The following is a 26,327-nucleotide window of genomic DNA, read 5'->3' as shown; positions in this document are numbered from 1 at the left end:
ATCTTGAAAATGAAATAGGTGGGCGAGGTGGGCTCTGCTCTCTTCAGTGGGAATTCAAGGACAGAATGGTCTCACTCTTGTGTGAGTGTTCATGAGTTATGTGTGGCCACAAGTTTTGATTGGAAGGATTCGTAGATTTGTCAAGATTTAGCATGTGGTGAAAGCCCTCCAGCAGGCCACTGGTGTGAATGTCTCTGACCAAACAATGAGGGTGCATGAAATGCTACACATATAAAGGCTAATTTACACCACTGAGCCCTGCTCTCAAAAGATGACATACATGTAACGCTGTCTGTGAAGCCAGATTTTAAAAAATAAGTGCTTACAGTTAAAGTTTTAAAAACATGTTTAGCGCTATCTTCTGTCAGTATGGAACATGACATCATGTGGTTGGTTGCAGCTAATAGATTTACATTAGTTTATAATAATTTTGCAGTAAAATTGTACATTGTCTCCTCCATGTATTACATTTGTTGTTATTGTTCCTCTTGAAATAAAGTTGGAGGAAAAAGAACTTGTGCTTATGTTAGCTAACTAGTGGCAGAATCGATAACTCAGAGGAAAATAAAGACACTAAAATGAAAAGTCAGTTTAAGGGGATCACTTTTGTGCTGCAACAATGAGTTTTATGTTAAAACCCAGGATATACTGTCCACTTTCACTGACTGTCTCTTCAGCAGTAAGTGGCTGGTCGCTGTCAGGGGTGGACACTCCAGGCCTCGAGGGCCGGTGTCCCTGCAGGTTTTAGATGTGTCCTTGAACCAACACAGCTGATTTAAATGGCTAAATTAGCTCCTCAACATGTCCTGAAGTTCTCCAGAGGCCTGGTAACGAACTAATCATGTGATTCAGGTACGTTGACCCAAGGTGAGATATAAAACCTGCAGGACACCGGCCCTCAAGGCCTGGAATCGCCCACCCCTGGGCTAGCTGCACCTATACGGGAAAATCCAGCTGTTAGCCGTAATGTTCTGTGTTGTAAAGCTATTTAAAAGTAAGAAGAGTGTGTAGAGTCTTTGAGCCAGGTGACAGGTGGTTCACGGACCCACAGAAACGGATTTTTCCTCCTCTGGCAGAGGATCAGTGCTATTTTATGCAATAAAATAATCTTTCTCTACTCAAGCATATCAAGACAGTTCACAACATAACATCCCCCTACATGCACACCACACCAGAAATATAACCAAGTTTCTTACCGAAGCACGATCGGGAATCCCATCAGACCCCATGCAGGGAAAGTAGGTCGATGTGTGCGAAGGAGAGGGAGGGGGCGGAGGCTCCGAGGAAAAGTTTTCACAATTTTGGGGACCTTATGTGTTTTTTTCTCTCACATCATCTCACTGACCAGATTACTTCATATTAGAAGTGAGGAGAAGCAAAGCCCAAATGTAAGTGAAGGAGACTGTAACATGGAGATTTTTTTCCCTTGCGGAAATGCTAATGGATGTTAGGGTTTCCAATCGTCTTCGGTGAGAAACTGCTACGTTTTTGGTGTGACACGCGTGTTGTAAACTGTTTGTTTTTGGAAAAGCGCAAATATTTTATTGCGTAAAATAGCACTGATCGCATTTTGGCGACATCTGCTTTGCTCGCTGATTGCACTTCTCGGTGTACCCGCTGTGTTGACATTTCTGCATACATGTCAGGGCCATGCATTGCGTTAATTCGCATGCCCACGTATGCGCACTGTCGAAAACCACGTGTATATGAGTCCTCAGCTCATCAGGGTGCCATAGGATAATTGCCATTTCTATCAAATGATGTCACTTCCTCTCCTTTCTAACACATTGCCATGTCCACATCAGTATAGATATACAGCATGATAACATTCAGGAACGTTAGATGAGCAGGTCTTATATTTCACTTGAAAGTTTATCTCTGTTAGACGGATACATCGACATGTTTGACTATCTTTAAGAGGACATTAAATATCTTTAATAGACATCTTACCTTTCAGTTTAAGAATCACAACTAATGCCTGATTTAGATGTTAAATTCGCACCATAGTATGACATCCACCTTCCCAGAATTATAACTACATGTAACAGAGATGCAGACCTGACCTGTGAAAAGCAGATTTGGCATCAATATGCAGTGTAACCACAGTAAATTGATTAGCAGTAAGATAATAACTTTATCACAAAGTAATTGGGCCTAAGTCCATCTAGCTTGTTCATAAGTTAATGCAATAGCTAGTATTCTGCCAGTGTAGACATATGCTGCTTTCTCTTTTCATAGTTCTGACAATATGCATATGAACTGAATGTCAGTTAAGGCCTTTTCTCTGTATGTCAGTGAAAGTAATGTGACCGACGTGTTCAGCTCACTTTCACAGCTCTGTGACGCAGATCCACTGCAAGTATAAATGCAAACACTGAAGTCACCCACTATGGGAAAGATTGTATGCACCGCTATAAATTGACCAAACCATACCTTGACCTGAAACTAATTCTCTCACCTTAAAACCAACTCCTTACCATTAACTGGGTGTCTGAAGGGGTGTGAAAATAGTTTTTTTATTTGTTTCTTTGGTTTCCTGTGACCAATGATACAGCTTTTTCCTATGACCCACTCATTTTTGAATGGTGAAGACTGCAACCTACAATTTACACATTTTTTTTTTTTAAATCAAATCAAATCTCCACAATCTGTACATTACATTAGTATCTCCCTAAAGTTGCCATCTTTTGAAACATCTCTTCTTTGCTACCTCAAAACCTGTCCTTCCAATCCACTTCGAAATTGGCACTTGTACTAGTCTGAGGAAGTACAGTATTAGCTTGGGATCCTTTGGATTAGTGGGTCCTAAAAGCTATTACAAGGACTCTCTCGTAATAGCTTTTCTTTATTACGAGAGACCATCGTCTATGTCAGAGATAGCCAAACATACATGCCTGCATCTGTATGCATGTGTACCTCTCTCCCTATCTCTGAGAAGACATTCACAGATATGAATCTACTGAAAGTTTTAATGTAAGCAGTCATAATGCTTAAATGTCAGTTTAAGCACAGCAACTAAAGTCTGAGTTATAGTACTATGTTAAATCTAGGCCATGGTCTAACATCCACCTTCCCAGAAGTCTAACGGCATGTTGCAGAAATCCATACTTTAACAACTATAAAAGGTCTGCAATAACTTTTATGTGTAAAGAACTAAACAATGAAGTTTTCCACTTTGCCAGGGATTGCACAGTGTGCTTTAAATTAAGTGCAAGTGTCAAACCAAAACCTTACCCTGAACCTCATTCTAACTCTAACCTGAACAACAAGTTCATTAAACAGGTGTCTGAAGGGGTGTGAAAAATATTTTATTTTTTCTCTTTGGTTTCCTGTGACAAATGATATTAGTCACTCACTCATGTTGAGAAAGCTGCAACCTAGAGTTTGCAAGTCTTCCACAGTCACGTTTTGAACAGGCACAGCTATTTAATTAGTGTCTCCCCTTTTTCAAATATGCAAAATTCTTATCAATTCCCATCCCTAGTCCTGGGGATATCCTCCCAGATCTGGACCAGGGCATCACTGAGCTTCTGATGAGACTGAGACACAACCTGGCAGTGTAGAATGGACCAAAACACAATGGTGCTCTGTTGATTTAGGTCAGGCTAGTGGGGTCCAGTCAGTGTTATCAATTCTTTAATCCTCCAGGAACTGCCTATTTGCCATATGAGGCTGGGCATTGTCATGCATCAGGAATGTTGCTTCTCCAGACCCTTTGACGTCTGTCACATGTGCTCAGGGTGAATTTGCTCTCATCTGTGAAAAGCACAGGTCGCCAGTGGTGGGCCTGCCAATTCTGGTATTCTATGGCAAAATCCAGTCTGGCAACACAGTGCCGGGAAGTGAGCACTCTAGAGGACGTCAAGTCCTCAGGCCACCCTCATGAAGTCTGTTTCTGATTGTTTGGTCAGAACCATTCACGTTAGTGTCCTGCTTTGTAGTTATGGTAGTGCTCATCCTGTTCGTCCTTGCACAAAGGAGCAGATACTGGTCCTTCTGATGGTTAAGGGTTTTCTACGGCCCTGTCCAGCCCTCGTAGAGTAGCTGCTTATCTCCTGGAATCTCCTTCAGGAAATCTTCTGCCAGTGGAACATATTGATGTTGGACTACCTGTGTAATCTCTGCAGGGGCCAGGTATCATCTCGTTATACCAGTAGTGACACTGCCCCTAGCCAAAAGCAAAACTAGTGAAAAAAGATAAATCTTTTCTTGCCCAAGGATACTTGACATGCAGACTGGAGGAGCCAGGGATCAAACCACTAACCTGATCAGTAGGTGACCTGCTCTACCTCCTGAGCTGCAGCCACAATGATGAAGTTAAGGCCTTGAGTTTGACTCCACCATCTGGCCGGGACCTTTCTGCATGTTCTCCCTCTGCTTGCATGGGTTCTCTCTGGGTACTCCGGCTTCCTCCCACAGTAAAACGATATGCAACCAGGGTGTACCCTCCTGTCCTTTGATAGCTAGGCTAGACTCCAGAAACACGAGAGAATGGATGTTTGTGCAGTGTGTAATGCTGAATTCACTATGGCCCCAGCTGTACAAGTGCCAAGTTTGAAGTGGTTTGGATGGACAGTTTTTCAGATAGCTAAAGTACAGTGTTTCAAAAACAGGGCATCTATAAGGAGACACTAAGGAGACCTACAGGTTGTGCACATTTAATTTGATTAATGAGATGTGCTGATTATAGGTTGCAACTTTCTCCATTCAACATGAGTGGTTCAAAGAAGGAAACTGCATCATTTATCACAGGAAACCAAAGGCACAAATAAAAGACAATATTTTTTTCACACCCCTTCAGACACCTGGTTAATAGTAAACACTTGGTTTTAAGGTGAGAAAATAGTTTCTCCTACTGCGGCATGTTTTCTTTTATGCTCATAACATCCTTCGTGTTCAGGGGGCAGCAGAAGTGAAGAGGAGAAGGAAATATTCTAGCTGTGTGTCACACATCTTTCAAGTGTTATGGTATAGTCGCATTATGGAAAGCATCTTTTAAGCTCCTTCCCCTGCTGCAAGAGAAGTGCAATAAAAGCCTTGCTTAATTATAAACAATCTCAAGTCTATTTCTCCTTTTATGTCCAGAAACTTCCAGTGGTCTTTTAAAAGAAAGGGCATCTCATAATAAATGCAGTCCCAGTAAAAACACAGTCATGATGTCACCAGTTTAATGTAATGTATAAATACAGTATGTGCAGATTTCCAACCAGCTGGATACTCATTTTGCTATTAATGACATATAAACAAAGGATAATATATTATCTCCTCTTTTAAATATGTGATTACTAAACATTTGTAACTCTTATTTAGATTACAGGTCAAAAACACATACAAAAATGTTAATAATATTTTTTGGAAAAGAAAATTTCAATGATAACGTAACTAAAGCAGACAAATTCTGTCTTTGACTTTAGTCAGGTAAAAGGAATTGAAATTCTCAATCAAGAATCTCTTATGCCAGAATGTCCTGAGCCACGATAGGCAAACGTTCTCATAAAGAGGAAGCAACAGATATCAAGTTGCAGTACTTCATTTCTTGGACAGTAAACATATGGTGTATAGTGTAGCCCAGGGGCAACCCCAGGCCTCGAGGGCCGGTGTCCTGCAGGTTTTAGATGTGTCCTTGATCCAACACAGCTGATTTCAATGACTAAATTACCTCTTCAACATATCTTGAAGTTCTCCAGAGGCCTGGTAATGAACTAATCATTTGATTTAGGTGTGTTGATCCAGGGTGATACCTAAAACCTGCAGGACACCGGCACTTGAGGCCTGGTGTAGCCTGAAGTTAGATTTGCCTGGATAAAGAGTCTGTTGTAACATATAAACTGAGGTTTCACAGTGGTTCTCCAGTGGAGTCAGGGTGTGCCAAAGGATACACACAGTATTTTTCTATTATCCATAAAATTGTGGAGTGTCAATGAAAACTGAACACAGATGGGGATCAATAGAACCAGCTGTTTTTGTCCATTACTATCTAAACCTAGATTGTAATGGATAGTAATGCACCTTGTAGGTGGTCCCTGCCACCGATGTGTCTGAATTAAAGGTCTGCTTAGATGTTCAAAAGTTTTGAACCATTGGAATCAAATTCTATACTCAATATAGAACATTTGCACACATAGCAGTTAAGGACACTATTTTTTTTATATTTAAAGTCATGGGTTTCTCCAGTTTCTAGAACTATATATGTATATATGTATATATTCTTTACACTCTTTTTGCTCTATTTTGGTCTTCACCACTCCACCAAATTTTTTTCCTCAAACTCAATTGCAATAGATCAAACTATCACAAAGCAGCATCCTGATAGAAACTCCACAGAGAAAAGCAATTTTTAAGTCTTAAAGAGTTTAGAGTTTGTTGGGGGAAAAAAGAAATTCACATAAAAACAGCATATTGATTTAAGTAATCTAAAAAATTAAATGAATAAGATTTTATTGTATTTCCATTAATGTTTGTTGGGTATCTGAAGATTCCCATGAGCCAGTCACGGGTGTGCAGAAGAATCAAGAACAGATCCGCAGCACTATCTTCACTCTCCGAGTGGTTCATACGTGCTGTCCAGAATATCCACGGCTGAATATCCATGATCTCGTCCTTTCATGTGGTTTTGTCCACTCATTTCTGCAGTCTCATCTCATCACCACAGAGTTAAGTTTTCAAGGTTAGCAAACCCTGGATTCTCTCGAAGTTTCCAGTAAGTCCCGTTTGTCAACCACACGTCCCGTCCAGAGGAATCTTTGGATCTCCTGATGATGTAAAATAACCATAAAGAATAATAATTTGCACACCGGCATTTCTACAGTTCATGAATTTGCATGTTGTTGATGGCAGAAATGATTTGAAATGTTTAAATAATGTTACTGAAGTTACAAAGTTACCATATAAAGCTGCAAGAACTGAATGGACTGTAAGTATTTTTACTGAATGATTTATCAGAGGTGTGGACTCGAGTCACATGACTTTGACTCAAGTCATTAATTTTATGACTTTAGACTTGACTTGAAAAAATGTTCTAAGACTGTGACTTGACTTGGACTTTTACACCAATGACCTGGGACTTGAATTGGACTTGAACCGGTTTACTTGAAAAGACTTGATATTTCACCCCAAATCTAAAATTTAACACACATATTATATAGAAAGTGTGCACCATTAATTCAATTCATTCATTCATTTATTTCAACCACACTCCGTACGTATGTGTGCGTGAGCTGTAGCACAGCCAATCAAATTAACCAGATTTTTTTTTTTAAGAAGAAAACAAACGCTCAAAAATGCTGCAAGGAGTTATTTTTTTCAGGTACATAAACTATGAAGTAGTCAACAAAAAAACGAAATGCAATATGCAAAACATGCAAGAAGAGAATCACAGACAGAGATGGAACAACTTCCAACTTTGTCCGACAGTTGAAGTTGCATAAAGAACGGTAGGTGGTGCTTCTCTTTTGCTTCGATGAGATAGCTGACTTCATCTAACTTCGTGATGTCAACTAACTTTAATGTGTATGATATTTTTGTCATGCTATTTTAAAGCCAGTCCTACAAGCGCATCCAAGAATAACATGCAACTTATCTCAGAACTGTCGGTGAAAATTATTCTTGGAGCTAAGTTTATTTGAGCTGCATTTTATAGAGGTGCAATTTCACAATTTGTGTATATTTTCTAAGTTCACTATTTCGTCATGTGTTGAGAAAAACAGATTTAAAAATCACATGGTCTAATATTTACATTTAGCATATAACTGCGACATTTTTTTTTTTTTAAAGACTCGAAAGGACTTGAAATTCAAAGTTTCAGACTTGTGACTTTACTCGGACTTTTACACCAGTGACTTGAGACTCGACTCTGACTTGCCTGACATTACTTGAGACTTTACTTGAGACTTGAGGATAAAGACTTGAGACTTACTTGAGACTTGCAAAACAATGACTTGGTCCCACCTCTGTGATTTATCCATGTACTAAAGCAAATTTCAGTCTATGGAGCTGCCTGCTTTTTCCTCTAAAAGCAGTTGTTTTTAAATGTGGCACACAAATAACCTGAACTGTACAATTACTTCAAATATACAGACACAAGGATATAACCAAATATCAAGGTTGGAAGACTACAATTAAGATAAATGGAAATTATCAATGAACCTGGATTTTAAAGGGAATTGACTTACTTGAAAAAACGTGGAACATGTTCTTCACCCCTTTTGCCGAGCTCTTTTCTCCGCTCTCTCTGCATTTCTTCAATCTCGTCCTTCTTTTTGTCAGCTTCATCCACCCTTCCATCCTCCAGCATTCTGCAAGAAGGTGACATCAAGCTTACACCATATTTACTCTGTGTTTCTGGATGATTTTAGCTTGTGCTACACTATAGTCTGTACAGTATTGCAGAGGAGTGCTGACTTTTACATACAAAGCCATTCTTACCTGGCTCCTCCGACGTAGTTGTGAAAACAACCATTATGGCCTTTACAGCTATTGCTCTCTTTCCCCTGAATGCACAGAAGGACTTTAAAGTGCTAGGGGAGTTTTCTGTTTGTCATGTGACAACAGCTACACATCCTTGATGTGAATCTCCTCTTCAGCCACATCCCAAAGATGCTCTGTTGGAGTGGGTGACTGTGAAGGCCACTTGAGGCCATTTGAACTCACTTTCATGTTAAAGAAACCAGTTTTAAATTGTTGTGAGCTTTGTGACCTGGTGTGTTATTCAGCAGGAAGCAGCCATCAGAAGATGGGTACAGTGTGGTCATAAAGGGATGGACATGGGCAGGAACAATACTTGTTTAGGCTGTGGTGTTTAAATGATGGTCAGCAGGCCTAAAGTGTGTCAGGAAAATATCCCCCACACCAGCAGCAGCTTGAACTGTTGATGTAAGACAGGATGGATCTATACCACAGGTGTGGAACTCCAGGCCTCGAGGGCCGGTGTCCTGCAGGTTTTAGATGTGTCCTTCATCCAACACAGCTGATTTAAATGGCTAAATTACTTCCTCAACATGTGTTGAAGTTCTCCAGAGGCCTGGTAATGAACTAATCATGTGATTCAGGTATGTTGACCCAGGGTGAGATCTAAAACCTGCAGGACACCGGCCCTTGAGGCCTGGAGTTGCCCACCCCTGATCTATACCGTTCTGCCAAATTTGAACCTGAACATCTCAATGTTACGGCAGAAAATGAGACTCATCAGATCAGGAAACTTTTCCCAATCTACTGTTGTCCAATTCTGGGGAGTCTGTGTGATCTGTTTCCTGTTCTTAGCTGACAGGAGGGGCACCCAGTGTAGTTTTCTGTTGCTGTAGACCAGGGGTGTCGAATTCCAGGCTTCGAGGGCCAGTGTCCTGCAGGTTTTAGATCTCACCCTGGGTCAACGCACCTGAATCAAATGATTAGTTCATTACCAGGCTTCTGGGGAACTTCAAGACATGTTGAGGAGGCAATTTGGCCATTTAAATCAGCTGTGTTGGATCAAGAACACATCTAAAACTTGCAGGACACTGGCCCTCGAGGCCTGGAGTTCGACACCTGTGGTGTAGACCATCTGCTTCAAGATTAAACATGTTATGATTTCAGAGATGCACTTCTGCCTACCTTGGTTGTAACAATTTGTATAATACTCTCTGTGACTAGGAGTCAGTTTCTGAACCCAGTGTCACAGAGTTGTTCTTAAATACCCAGTGCTTAAATCACATTTCTTCCCCATTCTGATGCTGGGTTTGAACTTCAGCTGGTCGTCTTAACTATAACTGCATGCCTAAATGCCCCGAGTTGCTCCCATGTGATTGGCTTTTTAGATATTTATTTCTGTTAAGGAGCAGTTGAACAGGTATGCCTAATAAAGTGGGCAGTACATGGATCTATCTACTTGTAGATAGATAATATTCCAGAGCATTGTAATGGACCACAGCTGTGTTCAAATCCCATCTAGTATTGTTTTGGTTTTCCCTTTTTATTTTTTGCATTGGAAAGATTTCTGACCTTTGGTCTGGGCGCAGGCGCGTATCCGTAGGAGGCAGAAGAGGCTTCAAGTCTGAAGGGAGTTCATTCAACTCCATGGCAAAGCTGGAGAAACCATAATACAGCAGGTAATCCTTTGGCTGTTGATCTGTGGGGTGATAGAAGCCTCTTAGGTGAACTGAGGCACAAACGTGACACTTGGCTTTATCCTGATTAGCTATTTTGGTAGAAAGAGTACCTAATCATCTCACTTAACCTCCATTTAAACTTCTAAAGAGACGTTTTTGCACCCAACACGTGACTCAGACTAAAAAGAAATGATGGTCAAAACTAAACAGACAACATTTAAGGAAGCATGTCTTAGTTATTTAGGACTCACTTGGCTTCCAGATGCATTTTGGAGTCGGCAGAGTGTCACAGAAGATGCCTTCATGCCACAGACCTCCAAACCGGTGAATGGCACTCCCACTTTGGTCCAACACCACACCCTGAACCTCATTCTTATTCGTTTCTGAACCCCAATAACGAGACTGCGGCAGAAGAAAAACTTGTTAATCTCGCATCTAAAGAGTGTAAGACACGAGCGCTGAGTGGTCCCTCACCTTGACAAAAGTAATCTTGCATGTGCAGATGTTACTTTTGAGGTTTTTGATGATGACCTCTCCATAATGCTCCAGATAACGCTGCTGGCTGAAGACGTTATGGATGCAAGTCGCTACTTTGTTCCACTCATAGTGGTCACCGTACCTGAGGAAAACCCACAAATGCAGAATATTTGGTCATCACTGACACAGATGGTCAATTTTAAATAAAAAAATATGGCAAATAATTCTGATTGCAGCTTTTCAAAAGTGAGGATTCATACTTTTATTTGGGTTTTTTAAGGTTTTGAACATGTGTAATTTAAAAAAAAATCAGTTTCCAGCAGCGACACTGAGTTTAGACACAGCACAGGAGTCCACAGTATCCAGACTGTGGCGAAACAATTCACGGGTATGACCAAGTGTTTTATTCTTTTTCGTTTAAGAAGTTTTTCTCATGGCAATGTAAAGCTTAACTACCATCCTAAGGTGTGGCCCTGAGGGTGAACCACTGGAATTATGGCACCTCAGATGGTGTGCCAGCTCAGTGCTTTGAAATCACTTTCTTTACAAAGCCAAACCAACTGCTGTTCACTGAATACTCTACTCATTCAATTTTCTGGCTATATTATTGCCCCTAAAATGGAATTTTAGTTGGAAAGCTACTTTTCTGACACAGTGGGAAAGACGCAGATGTGTTAGTGTAAATGGTCTCACAAAAAGCTGCTATGCCCCACCTGGAAGTGGGTAGCATCCAGATGTCTAAGTCACACCACACCACCCACACTTCCCATGTGTGGGACTAATAAAGGTTATCTTATCTTATCTTTGTATTTTATATCAGGAGCTTCTCATTGCATCTCATTTTAGCTAAACATTTAATCTACCAACAAATTTTTCAAATATCAACAATCGCTGGTTGGGTTCTTTTATAATATGTCAGCCAGAGAGGAAAAATTGAAAATAAAGCCAGATCGTTTACCTCGGCAGAGTCACGTTTACCATTCCTGTTGGCAGGATCTCCAGCGACTTTCCCCAGAATTTATTTTTCCATCGCTGGTCTGTTCAGATGTAAGAAAGTATTAGTGACACTATACAATATACTCACATCCTTCCTAAAAGCATAATTAAGTCAGAAGACAGAAACAGCTAGTTACAACAGATAAAGAGAGTGTGCTGGTTTGATAAAAGAAGTTGTTCACCTTGCCAGAAGGAGAAGTTCTCTGAGTCAGCATGGCAGGCAGAGATGGGAGGATGGTGGCAGACCTGGGCAAGTACAGAGACTTCATCACAAAATTATGTCTTTCACTATTTCATCCTCAACAATGAAACAAAGTTCCCAAGTTAAAAAAGCAGGAAACATTGTGTCCGTTTAATACATCTTCCTCATTAAACCAACAGATTTACCTGCAGCAATTTTACCTACATGCACTACAAAACCAAATCCTATTCCACCGACACTTTGCCACCAACCAATCTAGAGCCGGTTCAACGCATTCAATCCAAAAAACTAGAAAATTGACAGCCCAGACTAAAGACTCTACCCCGATCCTCTTACCATTGAAATTACCCAGATTTCTAATTCAGATTAGGATTGCTAATTAACACTGTCTGTTGAATATGTGGTTCTTAAAAAGCACCAAGGCAGAACTAATGCCGCACCAGCACTGTTGTTAGTATCAGCCTTTCATTTGCTGCACTTCATGGTTCATGCTCTAAGAAAGCATTTCCCAAACGGTGTGACCTGAGGCAAGTTGAGGTATGCGGTGGGATTTTGTATCAACCGTACGATGCATAACAAATTTATTCGATTTTACAAAGATATTTAAAGAGATATTTCAGAGATCTGTCAAAAACCTGTTCAAAAGTAAAAAATTATTGATAGGCTTAGACAAACCAAATATAAGCTGGAATGCTGGAGTTCTCTAAATTAAAAAGAATAATCATTAGCTCTATGATTATCTATTATTAATTAATTAGATTATCCTTCCTAATTCATCTTTTCCTACTTTTCTATATCTGTTCAGCTGTATAAATATCCCTTCTAGGTAACTGAGTGGTTTCCGCGTATAAAGACAACCATGATACACCTGATTAAGATACCTGCTCACTGATGAGGCGGAAACCTCGGTCCTCTCTGATACACTCGTAGGTCTCCCCCAGAATCGGGTTAACGGGCTTGTAGCGGTTCCTGAACGTCGCAGTGGAGTAGCCAGAGATAGCGAAGGCAGCAATGTAAACCTAAACGAGATAAAACACAAAACATAAAGGGTCGCTTTGTTTATCTCCATGTAAAATAATTTTATTTAGTTATTGCTTTCTATGCTATATTTTTCTTTCTCTTGCGATTTTAAATATTTCCCCTTTAAGGTCATCTCCTTGTGCATCTCTGGATCACTTCAAAGGCCCCTGTAAGTTCTAACCACCTGCACTTGTCCACCTGGAGTGCATGCTGGATCCGCTCCATTCTGACAAAATTTCATTTTGGGTAACTGACAGAAAGTTCGATTTGATGAGTAGAGTAAGTGATATACAAAGCTTGTGTGGGAATGTGGGAAATACCAGTTCATAGCGAAGTGAGAGTTTTAACTTAGGTCACAGTGTGAGAAAGCTGAGGGCTGTTTTTTTATAGGCTGATATGTAGGCAGAGGTCTTTTTGCAAACAGAACAGCCGCCTCTTGCTGGCCATCACAAAGAATGCAGTTTTAAGGCACTTCCTTTAATCTTTTACTACACACATTGAGCTGGACGTATACCTTATGGTATGTTAACTCGTTTTAAGTGTGGACAGACTTACCATCCTCTGGTAGGGGTCTGATGTGTTGTTGGCAGTATCCAGCAGCTCACTGTACTCCAGCTCTTCACACAGCCTCTGCAGCAGGTTAATGGGCTCATTGAGAACAGCTGGCATGGACACTCGAGCCAAGTCTTTACCTGTGAAGAAACAAAACAGAGGGCTCTGAAAACTGCCACGAAGCTACTGGTCCGGACGGGATTCCCGGCCGGGTCCTCAAGTCATGCGCGGCTCAGCTGGCTGGAGTGTTCACGCACATCTTCAACCTTTCCCTCTCTCTGTCTGTAGTCCCAGCCTGCTTCAAAATGGCCACCATCGTCCCTGTACCCAAATCCTCCACCATCTCCTCATTGAACGACTGGCGACCGGGGGGGGGCGGGGGGTGTGGAGGCGTGCCTGACCCCCATCGTAGCAAATGCTTCGAGAAGCTGGTCAGGGACTTCATCGCTCTGCACTACCCGAGTCACTGGACCCTCTACAGTTCGCATACCGCCACAACAGGTCCACTGATGATGCCATAGCCCTGACACTACACACTGCCCTGTCACACCTGGAGAAGAGAGACACGTATGTGAGAATGCTGTTTGTAGATTACAGCTCAGCATTCAATACCATCGTTCCCTCGAAGCTGGACAGGAAACTGCAGGATCTAGGACTGAGCAGCTCCCTCTGCAGCTGGATCCTTAGCTTCCTGTCTGACAGACGCCAAGTGGTCAGACTGGGCAGCATCACCTCATCCCCCATCACACTGAACACTGGTGCTCCACAGGGGTGTGTACTGAGCCCTCTCCTGTACTCACTCTACACCTACGACTGCACAGCCACTAACAACTCCAACATCATTGTGAAGTTTGCGGACGACACTACAGTGGTGGGTCTTATCACCAACGGTGATGAGACGGCTTACAGGGAGGAGGTCAGCGCCCTGACCCACTGGTGTCAAGACAACCATCTCACCCTCAACGTCGCAAAGACAAAGGAGTTGATAGTGGACTTCCGGAGGTGCAGAGAAGTACACACCCCCATCACCATCAACGGCGCTGCTGTGGAGAGAGTGAGCAGCTTCCGGTTCCTTGGAGTACATCTGGCTGAGGATCTTACGTGGTCAGTACACACAAACAAAACAGTGAAGAAGGCGCAGCAGCGCCTCTTCTTTCTCAGGAGACTGAAAAGATTCGGCATGAGCCCCCGCATCCTCAGGACCTTCTATCACTGTGCCATTGAGAGCATCCTCACTGGATGCATCACCACCTGGTATGGCAACAGCACCGCCTACAACTGCAAAGCTCTCCAGCGAGTAGTGCGGTGCTCTGAACGGATAATTGGAGGTGAGCTTCCCTCCCTCCAAGACATCTACAGGAAGCGCGTGCCTGAGGAAAGCGGGGAGGATCATCAAGGACTCCAGTCACCCCAGCCATAAACTGTTCAGACTCTTCCATCAGGAAGGAGGTTCTGCAGCATCCGGTCCCGTACCAGCAGACTGAGAGACAGCTTCTTCCACCAGGCCATCAGACTGCTGAACACGTCATAGACACCTCAGCTTCACTACTGGAACTTCAACACTATGCACTCCACACTGTATATAAATGCCACTTGTTTTGCACATATTCAACTCTGTATATTTTTATATATTTCATTTATTATTATTATTTTTTTACTATTTAATTTGTAAAATGTGTATACACACACACACACACACACACACACACACACACACCACAGGAAAATGTTTAGTATACACATCCAGAAATGCATACACTATTATATATTGTACATATATTTATTAGTTTCAGATGTAGCCATTCTTGTATTTGCTGGTTTGTGTTGTTGTGTTTGCACATTTCTGTTGCTTGTGGGCTCGCACACAAGAATTTCACTCGCATGTGCTGTGCCAGTGTGCCTGCACATGCGATGTGACAATAAAAGTGATTTGATTTGATTTGATTTGATTTGATTATCAATTCAAGTACTGAGTAAGTCTGGATTTCTGGTTCTTACCTATGTTGTTATAGAGTATGGCCACGAGCCCCACGTGGCTATTGTCAGGACAGTGAACAGGCAGTTTTGTTCGACGTCCAGTGCTCTTGGGAACAACACTGTTGGGAGTCCTGGATATGCTGGCACGGTACTTCCGGGTTGCTGATGCTGCAATGTTGATTAAAGAAAATAATATTATTATTATCAAGAATAAAAGTACGGCTGGATGTTTCTATTCAGGCAATAACAAGAATAAGAGTCTTCATCAGTGCCAGTGGTTTTCAGGTTGTACATAGTGTGAATTGTTGTTTTAGTTAGTACAATATTCACATCAAAGAGTAGATACAGAAAGAAGAGTAGGTAGAACTATTCAGCAATACTATTCAAGTACATTAAAGCTATTTTTTTTAGGATAGAAAAAAAAACCCACTGACTTTTTATACACTTTAAACCCTGGTCACTGATACTGGTGTACCCACTGTGTCCTTCCTCCGGCTCAGAATTGGTGGTGCTTCCGTCACTTAGTCCGGATTCATCAGACACCTCAGAGGAGCTGCCCCACAGGATGTCATCACTGGCATCAAAATATTCTGCAGCCGAGTCTGCCACCGAAGGAGGTCCTTGGGATGAACGGCTCACTGCCTCAGGCTGGCACCAGGGGAAGAAAAAAAGGAATGAACAAAGAAAATCAGCCACCAAGTATAAAAAAACCAAACAGGATAAAGTGTGCCAGAGAGTCCAGATGACAAATCTAACCTGAGCTAATGTGTTAGACTGGTGCATGTTGTTAGCGTCCCAGACTGCCTGCAGCTTCTGCCTGTCCTGGGACAGAGTCTCATGCACCGACTTCAGAGAGTTGAGCACTAAAGGAGCATTAAACAACAGTTTCTGTTGAACAGGAAGGTATCTGTGGCATTTACATATTTTGCAATAAAGCGATTCCCAGGATAAATGTGCTCAAATTAACGTTTGTCTACCGGTAGATGACATATTTGTGTTTATATGTTTCTCTGACCTCGTTGAGACATAGCGTAGATGTCCTGTTGGATTTTCTTCCCTTCGGGCGAATTGACCGTGGAAGGGGAGAGCTGAGAGTACACGTAGTCGGGGATACACGGGACCGATGCACCGAGGTGGGCCGAGTTGCTCAGGTGACTTGAGGACAGCTGTGAAGTGAACAGAGGAAGGACTGTGGTTGATTCCCTTGCTATCTATCTTTGTGTGAGTAGATGTCACTGTTGTGTTGTGTTATCCAGCACAGGTTTAACTAGCACTATGAAGGGAAGTCCCAATGTTTATACCAGGGAATGGGAATGCACCACCAACATACAGAGATCTTCACAAATCTTACTAGTACTGCAGAAAGTGGGAGTCCTGTTTTACTGCCCATCTCAGGTTTGTGCTTACAGAACATCTGAGAGGATCCAAATGATCTTTGGGTCTATTTGGGACATCTGTGTGTTGTATTTGCATGTCACCTTTAGGCCTCTTTGGGTTTGTGAAGACCTCTAATGTTAGGGGTTAACAGAGACTACAAAAGCACCTACAACGGAGTGGAAAGAATAGTTTGATATTGGGGAAATGTGTGCTCTTTTAGATGAGTTGGATGAGTAGACTCCCATCATTGTCTTCACCTGCTGTTGATTTCTTACACCTTTGTCTTATTTCGCTACATAAGTCTTCTTACGTAATTGTCCACATTGTGTGTGTATATATAGTCATTTTTCCCTCTGTATCCTTTTCCCTGTCTGATTGTCTGTGATTGTGTGGATTTCATACATTAGGTTTTTGCAGTATTCTGTAATTGTTCCTAATAAAGCTTGCTTTTTGTTTCTTTATTGAGCCTATTTATCTACATTAACATGTATTTGTACAAACTAGAATATAATCTGGAGCTTTTGGGTGTTACACATGATGTTAGTTAGTTAAGATGATGGCTGAATTGCACCGAATTTTTATTATTGTTATTAAATACTCCTATGCTTCTGGCTAATATAAAGACATGGCTAGGAGTGTAATCTATAAAATTACAACATTCTAATCAGTGACATATTAATGTCTTAAATGTGGATGTCTGCTACCACAGTCCTGCAGGTTTTCTGTCTTACAAGCTGCTTATAAATGCATTAATTTGCCATTTTTTAGTTTGATCACTTCCTGTTGTTTGGTAAGAAAGAAAACCTACAAAGCTGTAGAATAGACAGCTGACATTACTGGAGACAGGAAAAGCAGATTTGCTGTAAACAAGTTTGTTCATACATCTTACAGTCATGCCATTGTTATGCTCTTTTTTGTGCAAAACGGTTGATTACATTGCAACCTAAAGTGGAGAGACTCTTTCTCCACCTCCAGGGCTCTAAGAAATATGTTCCAGTCAAGATTAACACAAGAAACCACTCATACATTGTGCTTATACAGCCACAGCGTGAACACCATAGGTGACACATCTTCGGTTGCCACTACCTGCTGCATTGGTCGCTTTGAGCAACAGCGATGACATCACACAGTCACACCCATTTATGCTCACGTTATGTTACAGCACAGGTAACTGCAGTATTCTCCTGAACAATTGGAGTTCAATATCAGCGCTGGTATAGAAGGAGAGGAGGCCAAACCAGGATCAAAGAAATTGCTGAGTTTTTGGGGGGTTTTTCAACATTTTGTCCACAAAATCTTTCCAAGCAGTTGCAACAACTCCTGTATCATCTTTGAGCTTTTGTACTTTTATATCATTAAAATGTTAGCAAAAACCAACACGATCGTACGCCAGATTACAAAAATCGAGAGGTGCACAAGCAGCACCTTAGTTCTCATATGTATAACTAAGGAAGTCTCAACACAGTAGAGAATATGGGTTACACTGGCAGTGCTGTTTTCTTTTTTACCCTGGAAAAAAACATCATTCATGAAGTTATAATTCATGGTTAGGAAGTCTGCTGTAGAGTGTGACTGAAGAACATTCAAACATTTTTAAGCATGAAGTTGTCTCATGTACTAATAGTGACTCACCGATTTAGTAATCCCACGAATAGGCTTTGGATTAGATTAGAGAAAGGTCCCAAAATGTTACTGAAGAATTGGGATTTCATAAACCCAATATGCTGACTCAATGTATGAATTCAAAAACCAAGATGTACTATATGTCAAATTGAACATGAACATTTAGCAATCTTGTTGATCGTGTCCTTTTTAAGAAAGTGAAGGTTACAGACCATTCTTACCATTCCCAGGGCCTCCACTCTGGACAGTGTGCGGGAATGACCCCAGATCTTCCCCGATTTCGGCTTCTTCGGTTTCTCCAGTGACAGATTCTGCACCAAAAAAGGTTTATTTTCTCATGTGATTATTGCTGGAGACATAATGCAGTATGTACAACATGCTTGAATGATCAGCCTATATGCACCTGTATGCTGATGATCCGTTGCAGGTCTCCATTAGTAAAGGCCTGCCCCACCTCCAGTGCCTGCAGCCTCTGGATTAAGCGGTTTAGCTCAGAAAGGTCCAGATGACAACGGTTCAGCTCTGGCAGGAAATATCAAGGAAGCAAATTTTTTTAACTAATTAATCACAAAAGAGTCCTGCTGGCCACAGAGCTAATATACAGAAATAGCCGTTGCACTGTGAGCGCAAGAAAAACACCTTTTTCTTTAAATCTGGTGGACTGAGACAACAACTTGATGTTTATCAAGTTTTATGCAGATGACTATCCCCTATTAAATGGTGTTAGCATGTTAAAATGACAACAACAACAAAAAAGAAAATTTAACTATATTTTCCCCAATTTAACTCTAAACAGTAACGGGACACAGTAAAATACATTTAAGTAAACTTATTGTACTTTTACCTCACAGTTATTGTTACTTGCTATTTTTCATGCCTAAAGAATTTGCATACAAAATGTAAGATATAAAAAGTTTACAATATACTTTGATTTAAATCAAACTATCCAACAGTACATACATTATTAATGATAACTAATATTAATTTTAATGTTCCAGCTTTTTCTTTTCAACATTTGTAATAATTGAGATGTGAATGTGATTTTAATAGGTCTGACGAAACTCTGGATAATTGTATTAGGTTTCTTTCACCATTTTATCAATCAGTAATTCAATGAATTTAGTAAATAACACTTGTCTTATTGGAACAGTTGGAAAAATACCTGAACTCCAACCAACCTCAAAAGCAAATGTTAGTTAGACATTTTGCACACCTAATAAATAATCTAATAATAGTCACATAGGACATATTGGTCATTTTTAAGTCACCTACTTTAAGTCTTCTTTTCTGTAAATACTATTTGTGGGTGTTTTATATGGACACTCAATTATTATATATTATCAAAAAGAGAAAACCAAGTTGAAGAACAGAGGATGTCAGGCAATATAACCTAATGCTGAAACTTGAAGACTGTACTCAACAAACTGCCACTTTTAGAATCACCTGTTCAGTTTTGTCGTTGCAGCTAGGATTATTAGACAAATACCTTGAACACAGATGTCGGGATTGTGGCTTTGTTGCAGCCAGGCAGACACCTTCGTGTTCACGGCTGTGTTAGCTGACGGCAGCACGCCTGACGCTCCAGCTGAATCTGCCATCCCCGTGGCGCTCTGATAAATTAGAGGCAAGAGAACACCGGGTTACTCTCGGTGGCCTGTAACAACTGTGGCTTTCAGTCTGACGTCACTTTCTTACTCCATTATTACCAAATCTCCATTTCTCTGAGCTTGTTCAGCCGCAGTGGGAAGGGACAAAGTGTGGAGGACGCTGCTGTGAAGATGAGCCGCCTCATTCTTCTTGTACAGGCGGTGAGCTTGTAGCTTGGTTACCCAGATGTAGAAGAGTTCATGACTCTTTGCCTTCATATGATACAGAATGTCCTCTGCATCCAAATCAATCCGATTTGATTTCTTGTTTATCGATATTACTGCGAGACTAACATCTAGCGAACCCTGGACTCGTCCCTTGGCCACCTGTCAAAAACAAAGTGATATGAAAGCTTGTTATTAAGATTATTTACTGACACTGAATAAATCAGACATCACATTAAAGTTGGGTTAGAGGTGGTGTGGTTTGGGTTGAAAGGTCAATCCTTGCATTGTCTGGACAAACATAAAATTTCACTTACATCTTGTTGATTTTTGGAGTAGCGTAAGATCCCTCCTTCCAAGACGAAGTACCGCTGAAAAAGAGATCATCTTTTTTGAAACTGACGGATTTTAAAGAGACCCGACGTTTGAGCAGCATTGTGAATGAGTGCACTGACTTCTCACCTTGTGCCAGCCTTTAAGTGGCCATTTCCTCCTCTTGAGAAGATATCCTTCACAGATTCCCGGGGCGGTCCTGTCTTGAGGATCGTCACCTGCTCCCTGCATTTCAACCTGAAGGTCGTCAATTACTTCCCAGTCTTTGATAATCTGTGGAAAGTATGAAGAAAAATTAAGTGTCCGATTCAACAGGAAAATTGTCGTTTCTTGCTTACAGTGTAAATAAATGGATAAAGATGAAAGTTTAAATGAATGAATGGAAATATCCTAAAGTTGTAAATTGAAGAAAATCAATCTGCAACTATTTTGATAACCGATTAACCGCTTTAATACTTTTTAAGGCAAAAATTCCAAATATATTTGAAGATTTGTGGCTTTTTTGCTGCATCTGATCATATAAACTGTTCTTTTTTTATTGTTTTTTGATTGTTTATTAGACTGATTAAGTTATGTGACTTTTTAAACATATATATAACTTCAGCAGACTCAAAACGTCTGGGAGGATGGGGATGATCGAGAGGAAATGTGGAGTTGATGAATCTAATTTATTTTGTTTTCATAGACCGAACTGTCTGACCTGTCTGGAGTGGCGAGATGACAGAGTGCTGCTGCTCTGAGAGTGGGCTGGCTTGTTCCAGGTGTGGGAAGTCTTCTCCAGGCCGCTTGCCAGCGATTGGCTGCGATTGAGTGAAGATCCAGACAGGTCCATCTCAGAGCGCCGACCTCAGACTCCCCTTCTTGTTGTGAGCGAGTTCTGCTGCGATCTATCAAAATCCCCCTGAAATCAAAGGAAGACCAAGGAGATGATGATTATTCTGAGAGTACAAGTGCCTACTTCCTTATAATTATTTCCATTTTTAACCTGTTATAAAGCAGAATTTAAAACAGAAATGAATGCCACATCTGATGAATCAATGCAGGCCCATTGTTCTTAGCCACATAAACATAAAACTGAAAAGCACATCACACATCCACAGCAGTCAAAATCTAATCAGAAAATGAAATAACCATCACAAGACTTCTTAAGTAGAGATTTCTCAAACATTTACATTTTCACTTGCCAGAGAAAATCTACTATCCTATAATATCAAAAACAAAAAACTGCACCAAACCTTTAAACCAAATCAGTGAACACTGGGCTTGGAGACACTTCCATGTACAATAAGCCTGTTTCCCATTTATTTCCGCCTGATCCAAACTGGCCTTTAAAAGGTAACACCAGCCCTTTAGCAAAGAGTTAGTGCACACTTATTTTAGCTGCAACAAAAATCTATTTTAGCCAAAGTAAGGCAGACAGCCTCTTAACTGGATGTGCATAATTATTTTTTTTACTAGTCTTCTAAATATCAGACAAAAGGTCAATTTTTTTTCTCATAACCTTAATGTTCTGGGCGACAAATCTAAACAAATCTGAGAAAAATTATCATTTGAGTGTTTAAGATTCTGGCTCCTCAAACACCATCAGCTGACGAAGCTCATTTGCTTAAACTGTGTTCTTAAAACATATTTAAATTCCAGTGGTTTAAAAAAATATAATTGATCAACTAATCAGTGACAGGTGAAAACTGATATGTTCCTCTGATTATTAAACTTCTCATTGAGACCTGTGATATTAACTGTGTCACATATCATTCCTTCCTTTGACACCTTCCCGTTTCCTGCCTGTATGCCCGCTAGCACTATGAATAATAAAAATAAACATAATTATGAGCCTTTAAAAAGTCAGGACTTAAGTAAACAATAAGTTGGCAAACAATCCTGCCTGAACAAACAAACAAAAACTTTAAATATATTGATACATTTCTACCTTGATGTCTTATTTTCACCAAATCTTGCATTAGGTCAGTTTAATTTAGTCCTGTATGAAGAGCTGTGAAAGTTCCATGAGCAACAAGTGAAAGTGTTTAACAGACTGAGCAGAGCAGGAGACAAGGAAGGAATCTAAGTAATCCAGTTACCTAACACAGGTGAGAGCTGAGCTCTTGGTTCAAGCCTGCTATCATAAATGCTACCTGGATATAGCACAGCACACCTGAATCCTCCAACCAGATCACTCTGGATCCTGGAGTCAAGCACACTGATTTAGAGCATTTTACTTACCAAAAACCAAAGCTGGAAGATTTATCTAAGAATATGTTATGTTTTATCTTATCATAATGAATACATCACGCTTTAAGGTGCACAGATTTGGGGGGAAATATGTGACAATTTATTATCAACAGTTTTAACTTTAACTAACAGTTTTAAAGTTTGTATGTTTAGCTCAATAAGGCTAGCTGTTCCTATTTCCCCACCTGCTTCCTCTTCCCGTGATCGCCCTCTGTGTGTCCGTGTGTGTATATACATATAGTCCCAGTTGAGTCTATATTTGGGTCTTCATTCCTGACATGTTTTTATTGTTGTTCTTATAGCAAAATGATTTTAATTTTGTCTTTTAAATCAAAGTTTTTAAGTTTCACAAAAGGCAGGTTTAGTTGTACAAATATAAATAAAATAACATTATGTGTCTTAAATTATTATTTTATTAATTTATTTACAAAGACACAAGAGCGAAAGCAGATTTCTAATTTAACAAGTTTATTTTGTAGCAGATGCAACATTTTAAATTTGTTTGATTAAAAAAGCAGATGTACCTGGTTCCAGATCTTTAAATGTGTGCACATCCTTAGACATCTGTGGCAGTAAATTTATTACTTTGGGTTTGAGGCTGATGGTTTTTTAAGCTTTCATTTGCTGATATTTAATAGGCCAAGAAAATCTTAATTGACATTTTAATCAGCCTGTGCAGACGTAATTATTTGCACAGGCTGGTTTAACAGCTACTGTATGACTATGACTGGATTGATCTGTTAAGGCAGGGGTGGGCAATTCCAGGCCTCGAGGGCCGGTGTCCCTGCAGGTTTTAGATGTGTCCTTGAACCAACACAGCTGATTTAAATGGCTAAATTAGCTCCTCAACATGTCCTGAAGTTCTCCAGAGGCCTGGTAATGAACTAATCATGTGATTCAGGTGTGTTGACCCAAGGTGAGATCTAAAATCTGCAGGACACCGGCCCTCGGGGCCTGGAATTGCCCACCCCTGTGTTAAGGGCTCCTTCTGGCCCTCCCCCTTAATCTAAATACAAACCACACAACAAACAATCCTGCATCAGTTTGGAGTCATTTGATGAAACACAACTTTAGCAATATGAATCTTTAGAAAAACTCTCAGATGGACTGAGGATCTCCAAATATTTAGCCTAATTAATTTTGGGTAATTAGCTGTTTAAGCAACTTAACACATATGTAGCTAATTAAACTGCTAAAACTACTGGAGGTGGGTGAATCTGTGGCTTCTGGGGGATCCCCGTGCAGTTTGCCTTGTTGGTAATCCACTCTTGTGCAGTGTGTGGCACCATGGCCAATACCGTCTGCAAGGAGAGGATTACCTCTTCTTAATTGGTTTTTCAAGAGATGTTTTTAGCTACTTAGAGTAACCTGGACACGGAGTAACTCGATCTGAAGACGGAGAGCACTGACACAATAATATTATTCATGATTACCACAGAATAACACTTCTATACACTTAATATAAATTTATGCCATGGTTTGTTTTACTTAGAATGTTTTATGACTTTCAAAAGCTGCAGAAAAGAAATACTTTTTTTTCCAAAGAAAACTCTTCTATTTGTCGTAGTTTATGTGTATTTGCATTTAATTTGTGAGTCTGAGAACAAGCTACTAATATTTGTTGTGTTAAAATTTGCATTTTAACACAGACATCACAGCGTCAGTCTGCAGAATCACTGTACAGATGTGGGAATATAACTTTCAGATTTATATTTTTTGACCTGACTGACTTAAAGAAGGTTTCTCGGGTGCAACAAAATGCTTTACAAATCTTTCCAATACACTGTAATAAGTAATTTTGCCAGTACTGGGATGCTAAGTCAGTGCATTCAGTTTGATTTCTGTCTAAATCTATCCAGAAGCAGCCTGCCTTGCTGTTATGTAAGGGCAAGAGAGGATGAGAGTAACTGACCTCAGTACTGAAAGCATGTGGTGGAAACAGGATGAAAGGATTTGCAGGTTTCTGAGCTTGCTTAGTCAGAAAGGTTCATGCACAATAGTCCGCACTGAGTTTGATTATGATTTCCACTCACATTTTATTTTGGTTTCATGTTCTAGACACAGAAAAATAAAAAACCTCTGTGTATCTCCCATGTTTAGAAGTTATCCTTACAGTGTAAATATCATAGTTGCATACATTTAAGGCACTCACACTCCAGTTCATTTAACTCAACTTCCAAACTGCAATAAAACAATAAATAACTCAAAGATGATGAATGGTTATTTGCTGGACTACTGTTTGACCTCATTTGACCCAGAAAACCTAGATAATGCACCCTAATGACGCATGCGCCATTAGGGTGCTGCCTGCTGTAACCCATAATTTCCTTCGGGATTAATAAAGTATTCTGATTCTGATTCTAAGACAATGTGCATGCAGATGGATGAGTGATGTAATGAGCTCACAGGGGGGGGAATGGTGGTCAACACAACAAGTCGAGCCAAGGTGGAGACTTCATGCATCATACCTGAGGGTGGAGTTAAGATGCACAGATTATGACTGTTATAATCTCTTGTGTGAAATAAAATACTCTCACCAATAGTGTTCAGGACAGCTAGTATACACGAAAACGTGCAACTTACATCAAAAAGACTAAATGCTGAGCACGTTTTTGGACTCCAAACTCAGAGGGAATTTTTTTAAAACACAAAACATTAGAAAGGGCAGTGAAACAGTTTTAAAGGTAGATTCTTGTCCTGATCACTTCAGATCCTTGGTTAACAAGTCCTTTGTTTCACCTGTAAACTACTGAAGTCTGCATAGGGTCTAATCTGGATTAATATACTACTGCCTCAGCACAACGACAAGTAAAGGTTACTTTCATTTTAATCAAATGCTTTTAGTGTTGTTTCATACACACATATATATATATGTATGTGCAGATTAACATATTCCCATGACGCATTCGCTGTCCAGATTACACCACACATAACTGCTGAATTACACAGAATACTGGTGGTTATATTCTGTGTTTTCCATTAAGATTTAGCCCAAACTTTCACATTGCTTGTCTGGTATTTTCAAATCTATTTTGGAAAAGCAATTTTTAAAAACTCCCACCTGAAATCCACCTCCGACTCTCATCGTCTGTCCTTCCGCGTCTGATTAATCCGACAAAAGTCTTATTTGGCGTTTAATAATCTGTGAAAACTCAGCATTTCGATGAAAAAATAGCGACAAACGTTGAAACAAAAGAAGTCAGACTGCATGCTTTATCCAGAGACAATCACATAATCTCACCCGCCGTGCCCTCTCTGCGGCGGGTGACATCAGCTCCCTCAAATCCAAGGAGGGCCGTGCGTCGCAGGCGGCGCGCACCATGCGCAATGTGTCCTGCCCATTATCCGCATTAGCTGGAATTACACTGAGAGTCTAGGGCTGTAGTGGAGAGTGAATCTAAGCAGGCTCCTCTCTCTGAACACTCAGTTTACTCATTTTTAGGTTGAAGCAGAGATTAAATGGACAAAACCTGAAGCCTCTTCACACAAACTTATTAATACAGTATTTTAGGGGATATTAATGACCTTTATATGTTAATAACTTCCAGGAGAACACCAGAATGTCTTGATATGGCCTTCTTAATTCTTAATAATTCACAATAAACCATGATTTACCATTTCTTTAATATTATATCTTATTTTAAT

At 40.4% G+C, this 26,327-nt stretch overlaps 1 protein-coding gene across 9 annotated transcripts; it reads right to left on the bottom strand.

Annotated features, from left to right (window-relative positions):
* Positions 1 to 5,151: 5,151 nt before the first annotated feature.
* Positions 5,152 to 25,986, bottom strand: osbpl7 (oxysterol binding protein-like 7). 9 transcript variants are annotated; one of them, XM_014335747.2, is made up of 23 exons: positions 25,744 to 25,986; positions 25,089 to 25,150; positions 21,151 to 21,351; positions 20,580 to 20,723; positions 20,435 to 20,488; positions 20,013 to 20,279; positions 19,793 to 19,916; positions 18,710 to 18,828; positions 18,519 to 18,617; positions 18,316 to 18,339; positions 16,322 to 16,472; positions 16,063 to 16,169; positions 15,741 to 15,954; positions 15,328 to 15,474; positions 13,333 to 13,469; positions 12,639 to 12,776; positions 11,738 to 11,801; positions 11,518 to 11,596; positions 10,557 to 10,701; positions 10,334 to 10,484; positions 9,976 to 10,102; positions 8,172 to 8,294; positions 5,152 to 6,752 (listed from the first exon to the last, which is right to left on the bottom strand). In XM_014335747.2, exons 3-23 carry the CDS (start codon positions 21,280 to 21,282, stop codon positions 6,644 to 6,646), a joined length of 2,655 nt encoding a protein of 884 aa, XP_014191233.1. In that variant the 5' UTR covers positions 21,283 to 21,351; positions 25,089 to 25,150; positions 25,744 to 25,986; the 3' UTR covers positions 5,152 to 6,643. The 9 variants fall into 9 exon arrangements, with proteins under 9 accessions (XP_014191233.1, XP_014191241.1, XP_014191250.1 ...); XM_014335755.2 differs by having other exon boundaries at positions 18,528 to 18,617; XM_014335764.2 differs by having other exon boundaries at positions 15,786 to 15,954; positions 25,744 to 25,985.
* Between the last annotated feature and the right edge of the window lie 341 nt (positions 25,987 to 26,327).

This window comes from Haplochromis burtoni, unplaced genomic scaffold, assembly GCF_018398535.1.
Source record: "Haplochromis burtoni strain Fernald_Lab_line unplaced genomic scaffold, NCSU_Asbu1 Contig_6, whole genome shotgun sequence".
NCBI lineage: Eukaryota > Metazoa > Chordata > Actinopteri > Cichliformes > Cichlidae > Haplochromis > Haplochromis burtoni.
The sequence above is the reverse complement of the archived record's forward strand: the minus strand, read 5'-3'. Positions and strand labels throughout refer to the sequence as shown.

What these genes read in the sequence shown, in the direction of transcription:
- osbpl7 (XM_014335747.2), bottom strand. Translation starts at nt 21,282, where the DNA reads ATGGACCTGTCTGGATCTTCACTCAATCGCAGCCAATCGCTGGCAAGC. An exon ending in CATACTCTATAACAACATAG is followed by an intron (nt 13,470 to 15,327) that starts GTAAGAACCAGA and finishes GTTTCTTCACAG; the next exon opens with GTAAAGACTTGGCTCGAGTG. An exon ending in CAGACCCCTACCAGAGGATG is followed by an intron (nt 12,777 to 13,332) that starts GTAAGTCTGTCC and finishes TATCTCGTTTAG; the next exon opens with GTTTACATTGCTGCCTTCGC.